The 12,075-nt window shown below is 42.3% G+C and overlaps 1 protein-coding gene and 1 long non-coding RNA gene across 2 annotated transcripts in view; one reads left to right on the top strand and one right to left on the bottom strand.

Moving 5' to 3' along the window:
• Window positions 1-437: 437 nt before the first annotated feature.
• Window positions 438-12,075, top strand: part of adgrd2 (adhesion G protein-coupled receptor D2) — a 59,296-nt gene continuing 47,658 nt past the window's right edge. Inside the window, exons 1-7 of the mRNA XM_026186752.2 lie at window positions 438-886; window positions 1,068-1,125; window positions 1,217-1,441; window positions 1,524-2,153; window positions 3,600-3,722; window positions 9,326-9,420; window positions 10,428-10,709. Of these exons, the coding sequence (XP_026042537.1) occupies window positions 842-886; window positions 1,068-1,125; window positions 1,217-1,441; window positions 1,524-2,153; window positions 3,600-3,722; window positions 9,326-9,420; window positions 10,428-10,709 (1,458 nt within the window). The 5' untranslated portion in view covers window positions 438-841. The remainder of the gene's footprint in view (window positions 887-1,067; window positions 1,126-1,216; window positions 1,442-1,523; window positions 2,154-3,599; window positions 3,723-9,325; window positions 9,421-10,427; window positions 10,710-12,075) is intronic.
• On the bottom strand, window positions 7,733-8,567 carry LOC145432159 (uncharacterized). Its single transcript, XR_013912438.1, has 2 exons — window positions 7,987-8,567; window positions 7,733-7,883 (listed from the first exon to the last, which is right to left on the bottom strand). It is a non-coding gene; the product is annotated as an uncharacterized LOC145432159 (long non-coding RNA).

The following is a 12,075-nucleotide window of genomic DNA, read 5'->3' as shown; positions in this document are numbered from 1 at the left end:
GATGCAGGAAGTGTACTGTGAAGGTGAGGAGATGCTTGATGCTTGTAAAAGCTCGCTGACATGATGCACGAAGCCACCTGATGAAATCTGTCTACAAAGACAAACTTTGTGGGTGGATTACATGAGTAGCACTAATGTTTTACTAACTTTGAAGTACAATAATGAAACAGATGCCCCACTTAACACAAAGTGTTCTGTAGTAAACATAAATAAGGCCCATACAGTAAAAATGTCTGCCACCCTGCTGCTGCTGCTGAACTCTCTCTGGCAAATGCTTGACACTGCTTACGTAAATAGGCTTCTTTTAAAAATGGCTCTATTTGCATGACAAAGCCCGATGGTTTCAGGGTGGAGGGCAGAAGGAGAGGGAGGAGTTTGAGTCTGTCGCAAAGAGGAGGCAGGACAGACTGGGATTGTTGGACAGATGCACTGGGATCGCCAGCTCTCTCCCAGTCAGGAGATCAGACTGCACTGCAGGGTATATCGAACACTGTGGTTGAGGTATTAGCGGTACTCGTCTGGATTTGGGTTCCATTATCCGGAGTAGCTGGATCTTGTTCCCATATTACCTCACACTACTTTTTGTACTGGTTGGAGGAAAGAAGGGATTTAACATCTCCCATAAACTGGGAAAAAATTGAATATTTGCGAACCAGCTGTGGAAGAGTGACACATGCTTGCCACCAGCACTGTCATGCACTGCTCACAGCAGCATCTGAAATGTTTATGGCTTAAATGCTCATAATCAGTGGCGTTTATCTAGATTTAGCAGAAATATAATTCATAATTGCACTGGTGACCTGAATGGTTTATTACAGCAGAACGCTACACTGGCTTAGAGATGATGGGAACCCTGCTTACTGGACTCATACTCTTCCTGTTTGAGGTAATAACCTTCTCATTTTTCCATAATGATTTAAATTGATACAAATTATTTGATGTGTGATTTTTTCATTGTTGTTACCTTTTTTATGTAAAAACAAAAACCCCAAACAAACATTTAAAACATGGAAATCCAAATTATTTTAATTTGGTATTTTGGTGAACTGGTTTCCTTTGTCCTGTAGGTGGGATGTGAAAGTGAGCCGACACATGCCGTGCCAGAAAGAGTAGAGGGCTCAAATGGTGAGAATTCTGGCTTCTCCACTAAAGGCTAAATAAAATCTCTATATTATCCATGTTTAATGAAACTTCATGTATATGTCTGACTTTCTAGGAGAAACACTGGTGTATCTGACACCACACTGGGCTTTCCAGCTGGTCAATGACTCGCTGTCCTTCTCTAGGGCCGACAGCTTCTGCAGAGGGCGGTTTAGCTCTCTCATCACCTCAGACCAGAAGGAAGTTCTGGAGCTGCTTCGGCAGGCTGGACTTCATTCCTCCGTCTGGGTCAGGGATTCCAGCAGAGTAGCCTCCAAGCCTGTGGCGCTCTCCCAGCAGTGTGAGTGAAAACGCAGTTTTAAGCTGCAGATTTTTGTTTTGTTTTGTTTTACGTGAAACACCTTTTTGGTCTCATCTTTCAGATTTGCAGTTCTCAGCTCTAAAGTTTCCAAAGGAGTCGCGTGACGGCTTTGCACACGTCAACAAGTCCTTCCCAGCCCTCTCATCTGTCAGTGTTTGTGTTCGAGTTCAGTGGGACCCATGGTGGAGTGAGGTGTCGACCATATTTTCCTACGCTGCACCTGTCTTTACCAATGAGTTCCAGCTGCGAGGCCAAGCAGACATGCAGGGTCGCATTTTGCTGGCGCTCATCATCCATGGGAAGCACCTACCATACAAGGCATCCTTCCCAAATGATGGTGCGTGGCATCAAATCTGTGTCACATGGCAGCAGAGTGGTGGCCACTGGGCTACCTATGTGGACGGAGACAGGAAAGACACAGGCTCAGACACAGACACTTCCAGGGATATCTACGGTGATGGGATTCTGATCCTGGGGCAGGACCAAGACTCTTTTGGCGGGAATTTTACAGAGCCTTTCTTTGGAAATATAACTGACCTAAATGTCTGGAACATGTCTTTGGAATCACACCATGTCCGTCTGCTAAATGAATGTTCACCAGTCACCCAGGACCTGCTTTTCAGTTGGAACCTTGAGCTCCTTAGTAGCCACCCTGTGGTCAAAGAGGTGCAGGCCCGATTGTTTTGCCCGGGTAAGATGACTCCTTTTAAAATCTATAACTTAAATTTATTCTCTGCTAATAAGAGCTGTTGTATGTTGGTATACTTTGTTGGCCTTGTCAACCTTGCTTTGATGATTTTTGCTCTACTTTATGAAGGAGGAATACAAAGTAAAGTAGATTTTTTAAAAATATGCACAATGTCAGACGGTTAAAGTCAAACTGCCTTGAAAGCTAGCAGAGAAGTGTAATAATTAGACAGTGTTCAAATTTAAAAATGAATGACAACTAAAAAAATAAAAAATGAAATATAAAATAGTCCCAGGTAGCGCAAACTATCCAGTAAACTATAAAGATTTGATCTAAAACTGGTAAATATTTAAAATTATTGTAGGTTAGTTAGAAGTAACAGATAAACAAAATGTCACAGCTAAAACAGAATAACATACAAGCAACTGAAAGACAAATAAATTATGAATAAATAGTTAAAAATGTTAAATAATTGTAACAGCTAAACAGCTGTGATGAGTAAGTAAATTTAAGGTTAATAGGACAGCTAAACGTAATCTGTGCATTTTATTAAAGAACTGCAAAAGCTAAAATAATGACTAAAAAGTAATTATGTAAAGGTTAAGCTGGCCACGTGTAACACAGAAATAAAGCTGAATCCACTTCATTCAGTTTGATCTACTTAGTGGCAATTCACAACAAAAGTCAACCTGGTTTGGCCACCAGGCTGACAGCCTAGCTTACAAGAACAAATAAACAGTTGAGCTGACAGTAACCCATGTAAAAGGTAGTCATTGGATAAAACAGTCAAGGGGCTGAAATAGTTACTTTTTTAAGAATGCGACAAAAAATACTTGTGTAAAATAACAGTAAACAGTTAAAATTTCACTGATGTATAGTCACCAGTAAAATTAAACTATGAAAAATAATTACATCCTGTTATTCTAACTATGGAGGAACTGATTCTAACTGTACTGTCTACACAAAAAAGAAAATCTTTATAACTCTTTCATGTGTTCTTACACAAAGCATCACAGAAAAGCCTTTCTGTCACATTCTTACTTTAGTATAAAACCAAAGAATTAAATTTATACAGGAAAAGTCTGGGATGCTTCCAGAACGAGCAGAAAGAAAGTGTGCAGGGAGGGCTGGATGACTGCAGGGGATTCCCAGAGCTCAGTCAGTGTGTGGGGGGGCGGCTTGGGAAGGAACAGCTCCTAGCAGTGTTGACTACTCCCCCATATTTCCTCTTACTAGATCTGAGCAGTTTTTTTTCTTATCAGCACTAAGATAGGTTTCATTTGTGTTTGCACATTACCCAGATGCAATTTGATATAATTGAAAACCATTATTCAGTTTTCTGCTTTAATCAAATGTCATACCCTGTCCATTAATTCTCACCTAACAAGGCTTCAGATATTTTTTTCATACTAACTCTTGTCTTGTGTGACCATTGGTACGTGTTTGCAGCAGTGCACCAGCAGGTGGAGCTACAGGGCTGCAGAACATTGCAGGGCTGGTCAGCTGAGCTTCCACAGTTGGGTCTGACGGACTGCCTGGATCTCCTGCCTTTCATCTGCAGGAGCAGCAGAGGTGAGCCTCACAGGCTGTACGCTGCAGAGGTCTGGTACATGATGTGACTTATTTAACCTTCCACCAGTTTAAGCCATTTACAGTTTTTTCTGAATGCTTAAACCCTAACTGTGATTCTTACAGCACAATTTCTAAAACTATTAATACTTGTAGCAAAACCACTGACTGAGTTTGCAAAACTAAAAGCACAAACACTGCTTTGCACTCAGTTTGCCATTTTGTAACACACACTTTGCAAACCTGTAGCTACAATCCACTGCACAGCACTCTCTTTGCAGAACTGTAAACACAACTCACTGCTTTACACTCGATTCCCAAATGATCAACACACTCCTAGCAAAACTGTACACATTTACGGCCATTATTTACAGTATTTTGCCAACTGTCTGGCACACTGCCACATGTGGAAACTGTTTTAGATAATTAGTTCACTTTGCAATCAGCCTAAGCACTATAATACAGGTAAGCTGTGTGTGCGGAGTACAATGGAGGCAGCAGGAAGAGTGAGAAGTAGAGGAGGCCGAGGAAGAGGACGTGGAGGTGAAGAAGTAGGACGAAGAGGACGACAAGGACAAGGAGGAGCAAGAGGAGGACGAGGAGGGGGGAGAGGAAGGGTAGGAAGAGTAAGAAATAGAATTGCTGATGACATCAGAGCTACAATAGTGGACCATGTAATCAACCGTGGAATGACCCTGAGGGAAGCTGGCCAACGGGTCCAGCCTAACTTGAGCCGCTACACTGTAGCAAGCACCATAAGGACATCTTGAAATGAGAATCGGTTAGTACAGTCACTTTGCACTAAGATCTGTAGCACTGCCGTATGCTAATGAGAAACACACCAATACCATTGATGTAAAAATACTGAAATTGTTACTTTACAGAATTGCTAGATGAGCAGATGCTGGGGCAGAGGAAGCATGTTCACTGCAGACCAAGTAACCCATATAGTCATTATGGCGATTGCAAATAATCCTATACTTGGAAATAAACACTTGTGTTTGTTTTGATGTGTGTGAATAAACACCAGTACTTGAAGTTTGGATCCCTCTATGCTTATGGATCTATGACAGAAGTATGAGCTCCAACTGACATAGCCTACCTTGTGCACAGAGAAAGCAAAAGCCAGATGTGTTTTTTATTCATACCATCAGTGTGCAGTTGGTGCATTGTGTGCTTATTAATGTGATGGCTTGTGTTAACTGTTGGATACGAAAATACCATTTTTACAAAGGTGTGGAGAGTTACAGTTTTTGCCCACTGCTTGAACACATTTTGCAAAACTCCGCTCTCTGTGCCAAAACTGTACACACAAGTACACATGACACAACACTGGGAAATATACCATTCACATCTGCACCAAATTGAAACTCTACTCCCAAAACCTAAACTCTGCTGTCAAAACCTGACATTCCTTTGTCAAAATGTAACTCTGTTGACAAAATGACACATACTTGCATCATATGCAAACACTTACAGAGCAGGGGGAACACACTAGTCTTCTTTATATAAAACACTGCAGTCTTTGATTTCCATTGTTTATTCAGAAGGCACATTTACAGGAGACACATTTTCAAACAACCAAAAAAGCAAATAGACCTACCCAATATTGTACATTGCAGTACCATGAATTCAGATAAAGCAAAAAAAACAACAACAACACAATAATACTGCAATAGAAAAAACACTATACTGTAAACACAAAAAACCATGACAATTGTGCATAAGTGGGCTCATGGATCCCGCCGTCTGTTGGGGTCTGGCCACAGGACCTCATCAACATCGCAAGCAATGTCCTCTCCCGCTAGGCACCGGGGAAAATATCCTCCTGCATGTCGAAACCATCCATGGATTGCTGTCACCTGAATGTCGCCGCAGGCCTGTTCCATTGCCTGCAGAAGAGGCATGCGGGCATGTGGTTGGCGGTCATATACTCGCCATCTCCAAGCCGAAAAAAAAATTCCTCTATAGGGTTCAAAAATGGTGAGTAAGGGGGCAAGCATACCACTTCAAATTGATTGTGGTTGGAGAACCAGGCCTGGACCAGAGCAGCCCGATGGAAACTGACATTATCCCATATCACCACAAACCTGGGCTGATCTGGTCTGTTCTGTACAACTATATCATGGAGAGCATCTAGAAATGTGAGTATGTGTTGGCTATTGTATGGACCTAGTATTGCATGATGGTGCAGAAGCCCTCGAAGGCATATGGCGGCACATAATGTGATGTTTCCCCCGCGCTGCCCTGGGACGTGCACAATTGCCCTTTGGCCAATTACATTACGACCCCGTCGTCTTGTTTTGCTCAGGTCGAATCCAGCTTCATCAATGAAAATGTATTCATGAGGCTGTGCAGCTCCATCCATGGCCAAGATTCTCTGAAAAAAAGGGGAACATATCACTGTACTACAGTGCTACACATACAGAACCCTCACCCCATCACACAGGTACCTGTGTAGCTCTCAGAATAGATCCATGTGGTACTGATATGGTACATATTCAGCTGCTACTGGACTTCACCAATACTCTATTGTAAATGTAAGGGACAGTTACACGTACCCGTACATATTCAGCTCGAAGTCCTTTGACCCTGTCACTGGTCCTCTCGAATGGGACTCTGTAGAGCTGCTTCATGGTGATGCTGTGTTTACCCAAGATGCGTCTGATGGTGGTGATGCTCACATGGTCTATGTTGCTGAACACTCGCCTGTCTGCAAGTATTTTCCGTCGTAGCTGGTGGAGACGGATGGCATTGTCTGCCCTCACTAGGTCCACAACAGCAAGTTCCTGCTGTTGTGTGAACAGGCGTTGGCGTCCTCCCCCAGAAGGTCTTCGAGTCATTCTGGAGAAATACAACCACATATTGTCATCGGTTTGCTTATTTTTCTTACAGTACTTTACTGTATGTACTGTGTCATCCACTGTACAGCACTGTACTTCAATATAAGGAATCAGCCACTTTGGCTGCAAAAGGAGCATTAGCACCCCGTACACTTGATATGGTAATGTGATATACTGTAGAACAGTGCTATGGAACCATCTGAGTAGAGCAGAAGGTATGGAGATGAAGACAGACCTGCTTTCTAGTCGGAATGTTCGTATTACAGATGCCACTGTGAAGCGGCTTAGATGTGGGTGGACTCTCTGCCCAGCTTCCCTCATAGTCAGGCCATGGTTGATGACATGGTCCACCAAAGTTGCTCTTATTTCATCAGAAATATGGGTCCGTGCATGGCCTCTTCGGCCTCCTCCTCCTCCTCTTCCTCTTCCTCTTGCTCTCCCTCCATCCATGCTTGCAAAGTTCTTGAAATGGCTACGCTGAGGGCTTTTTGTAGTTGGCTAATTGGTGTTTGGTTTTGCAAGTAAGTGCCTTCAGGTGTGTATTTGAGTGGTTGCAATTACCCCATGTGTTTTGTATTTTGGATACATGTGTTTTCCAAATGGCACCCTGAAATTTCATTTTGTGAGCGAAGTGTCTTATGTATGAAATGGAGTGTAGTATGCAGGACCATGTGTGTTGCATAAAGGAGTAGGTGTGTTGCATAATTGGTACTGGGGTGCAAAGCAGCGCTTTTGTTTAAGGTAGGGGTACATGTGTTTGAGGTATGGTAACAACAGCTTCACGTTGTGTTACTTTAGTCTAGGCATGGGTTCATGGTGTTCAAGCAACGGGCAAAAACTGTAAGCACATTTTTTGTAACTATTGGCTAATTTTGCAAAACTCTTCACACAAATAAGAAAACCTGTCACCCAATCATCAAAACATTGTAGTTCTCTTGCAAAAGCAAACACAGCTAGATTAACTCTCCACACCTTCGTAAAAATGGTGTTTCCGTATCAAACAGTACACACAAGCCATCATCTACTAAGCACACAATGCGCCAACTGCACACTGATGGTATGAATACAAAACACATCTGGCTTTTGCTTTCTCTGTGCACAAGGTAGGCTATGTCAGTTTGAGCTCATACTGCTGTCATAGATCCATAAGCATAGAGGGATCCAAACTTCAAGTACTGGTGTTTATTCAAACACATCAAAACAAACACAAGTGTTTATTTCCAAGTATAGGATTATTTGCAATCGCCATAATGACTATATGGGTTACTTGGTCTGCAGTGAACATGCTTCCTCTGCCCCAGCATCTGGTCATCTAGCAATTCTGTAAAGTAACAATTTCAGTATTTTTACATCAATGGTATTGGTGTGTTTCTCATTGGCATATGGCAGTGCTACAAATCTTAGTGCGAAGTGACTGTACTCACCGATTCTCATTTCAAGATGTCCTTATGGTGCTTGCTACAGTGTAGCGGCTCGAGTTAGGCTGGACCCGTTGGCCAGCTACCCTCAGGGTCATTCCACGGTTGATGACATGGTCCACTATTGTAGCTCTGATGTCATCAGCAATTCTATTTCTTACTCTTCCTACCCTTCCTCTCCCCCCTCCTCATCTTCCTCTCCCTCCTTCTCGTCTTCCTCTTGCTCCTCCTTGTCCTTGTCGTCCTCTTCATCCTACTTCTTCACCTCCACGTCCTCTTCCTCGGCCTCCTCTACTTCTCACTCTTTCTGCTCCCTCCATTGTACTCCGCACACACAGCTTACCTGTATTATAGTGCTTAGGCTGATTGCAAAGTGAACTAATTATCTAAAAAAGTTTTCACATGTGAAAGTGTGCCAGACAGTTGGCAAATTAGTGTTAATGATAGCCATACATGTGTATACTTTTGCTAGGAGTGTGTTGGAAATTTGGTAATTGAGTGTTGTGCAGTGAATTGTGCCTACAGTTTTGCAAAGTGTGTGTTACAAAATTGCAAACTGAGTGCAAAGCAGTTTTTGTGCTTTTAGTTTTGCAAACTCAGTGAGTGGTTTTGCTACAAGTATTAATAGTTTTAGAGATTGTGCTACAGGAATCACAGTTAGGGTTTAAGCATTCAGAAAAAACTGTAAGCAGGGTTGTTCACTTTTACAAGAAAACTACAATGTTTTGCTGATTGGGTGAAGAGTTTTCTTATTTGTGTGTAGAGTTTTGCAAAAATAGCCAATAGTTACAAAAAATGTGCTCAAGCCATCAGAACAAACTGTAAATTTGAGCGTTGAAATCAGGTCAGGGTCACATCTTTCCTGTTTGCATGCAACTTTCAGCTGTGTTGGAAACATTTTGACACATGAGCTGTAAAGATGCTTTGTTAGAGGAGTTGATGCTGTACTCCTTCAAAAAACAAAACAAAACCATGATGACCATGAAAATGATCCTCCATGTTTTCTACACTGACTTCCTACACTGTATCCCCCCCAAGTTTCTTCTAAATGTTGATCAAAAGAATTGATCTATGGTAAAAAAAAAAATGGTTTCAAGCAAGGTTGCTGGAGTTACAGTCCTCGACTGAGCATTAATACTGAGTAATAAAGTCTCAGTTCTTTGCCTCCTGTAACTAAATCACACTATCTGAGCTCTAAGTACGGGAGGTCACTTTTGATTTGGGTTTAGTGTTGTACTCTCGGAGGTTGCAGCAGGCCCAGGACTGAGTAATGATCTGTGAGCAGCAGTGCATGCTGCTCTTACTATATATCACCTACATTCATGTCATATTGTTTTTGGCACAGAGCGTTACCTGAAGATGAAGCAGATGAGTGACTCTCAGAGCTCTCAGCCCACTGCTTTCATGAGCCAGCTGATGAAGCTCTCCAACCAGAGCCAGGTACACTTCTACATGTTTTATATGTTTTATAACTGCACTGCATTTTTTATATCTTTATTTAAATCTAGTAACATACTTTGCATTGAAAAGTATCAGGAGACTGGTTCCAGAGCCCACACCGTGGGTTGAGGTGGACTTTATCTAGCTGGGACCTTTCAACTGCACTAACTCAGGCTCCTTCCACACCAGAGAGGTGACATTGCATGTAACAATTGCTAGTTCTGGTAGACAAGGATCGGTCCGCCAGGGTCTCTGCCCCTAGCCTCCCCTGGCCCAGAACACATTGCACCCAACCCCTAATGCGCCCCCTGAGGGTGGTGGGTCTACAAGAGGGTGGGCTCATGTCCCTTTTTCAGGCTGTACCCGGACTAATGGCTTGCTACCAGACACACACCCTACCCGGGCCTGGCTCCAGGACAGGGCCCCGGTAACCCTACCCCAGGCAGGCAGACAATTCCCTTGATCTCTGCTCATAGTGGGTCTGAATGACTCTTTGTCTGGTCTCCCCTGGTAGGGAGACGCTACCACAAACCCCTCCACCACGATAAGGGAGCGATTCACGGAGGGGTAACTGCAACATATGAAAATGAAATATTGATAGTGTGTCAGTGATATACAGGTCATGCTATCATTAGGAAATCAGACTGTTTTTTCTTTTTGTATGCTTTTGTGCAGTTAGTGTCTCCTGCCAACTACATGAATCTGCATTTTTTTTAAATGAAAAATAAATCTGAGATGACGCTGACTAATAACACAACTGTTATTTTTCACCTCCTAAACACATTGTGATCATATTGTTATTGTGCTATTTATGATAATTGTGACAATAATTGTGTCCAGACTGTATCCAGACTTTTTAAATTTGATTTCTTATTCTTTATCAGGCCTTTTCCACTTTCCAACAGGAAAACACCAATAAAAACACATGAACTCAACCTGATGTCACAGAAAGTTATTAGTAAATATTAATCACACTAAAAACTCAGCGTCGCTGTGTCCTCTCCTAGCTGATGCTGCCATCAGGGCTGAGCAGCCTGGCCCAGGCATCTGCCCTGCTTGACGTCTCTGTCCAGGCCCTGGAGGACACCCGGGACGAGGGACTGCAGCCAGCAGACATGATGTCCCTCATACAGCTTCTGTCTCTAACTGCAGACGTCCCCTCACAGCCATTTACCCATGACACTAACTACAGCCAGGACAACATACAGGAGCTCAGCCAGCACTTCATCAGCTTGGCTGACAGCATCATCAGTGAAGAAGACACCTTAAAGTGGCAAGCCATCAAAGAGGTAGTTCACACGGAGTGACTCTGATACTGACTGTGTGTTTTTACCTGCAGTGTCGCAATATCAGAAGTTTTTACACAACCTCAACTTGTCATTCAGACTGTACCAGAAGTGCTTAGAGTTCCTTGTTTTCCTGCCCTGTGGCAGTCCTGGTCAGGGTGTACCGGCCTGTCAGCCTGTGATAGCTGGGAGAGGCTGCAGCAAGCCCGCACTCCAGGATTGGGTGAACAGAAGGAAACTGATGGATAAAGGGTAAATGGACTGATTCTTACATAGTACTTTTTTACTCTACTTGAGTACTCAAAGCTTCATTTACCCTCATTCACAAATAAACACAGTCATCATTCTCTTCAGCATCTTCTGTTTGAACAGCCAGTTCCTCTAAGACCAAAAAATCTTTCCCTCTTTTTGTTATTAGAATAAACGTAAAGGTAGAAGATGCCAAATGATTACTTTCAGGATTGTTCAGGATACTTTTTCTAGTTTGCCAGAATCAGAATCAGAAAGACCTTATTTATCCCCACGGGCCAATTAAGATACAGCCAGGAAAAATGGGATGTGGCCCAAACCATAGCCTACGACAGTTATTCTAAACTTTAGGGATCATGTTCCATCTCTCAGGGAATTAATGCATATTTTGTTTCCAAATGTGTGCAATATATAACTCTACATCTGACCTGATTACTATTGTACAGTCAGACAGAAGAATGTAGTTGTCAGCCTTAACCCACTCTTCCTTTAAGGATCCGAAGCTCAAGTAGTAGGAATAGATTTTCAAATAAATGGAATAATGGCAGCTTCTAAATGGGAAACAAGTCTTTAAGGGTCATTATTCTTTGTATATGCTGAAGAACTGCTGCACAAACTCCTGCTCTCTCGCTCAACGTGGCTAAAATGGAGGCAAGGCAGGAAACGTCTGCTTAACTCATCGCTGATTATTCTGTTTGTTTTGATGTTTAGTACTCTCTATATTTGGAATTAAACCTTTGCTACATGTATTTAAAGTAACTTGAGTTAAAGTAACTAACAAAATAGTGGGTTCACTGGTGATCTGTAAATTCACCGTGGGAGTGGATTTAAGAGTGTGTGTGTGGTTCTCTATTCAAGAGCTGATCCTGATAAATTCAAAATACATTTAGAAGCAAAAATGAATTCACTGTCCTCTTCTATGATGCACACACAGATCGAATTCTGGTATTTCCTTTGTTTGTAAGTATTTGAGGTATGAAGTACTAACCTTTAGAAAGCACCAAAAACACACAGACGTAACACTTGTATCATCCACAGAAGTCGCATCCCTAAATATAAACAGTTAAATATAGATTTGCAAACCTTTTGTTAAGCCTATTGAAAATGTATTGAATTTTAT

Source organism: Astatotilapia calliptera, chromosome 12 (assembly GCF_964374335.1).
Source record: "Astatotilapia calliptera chromosome 12, fAstCal68.1, whole genome shotgun sequence".
Taxonomy (NCBI): Eukaryota; Metazoa; Chordata; class Actinopteri; order Cichliformes; family Cichlidae; genus Astatotilapia; species Astatotilapia calliptera.
This window is presented reverse-complemented; position numbering and strand designations above follow the sequence as displayed.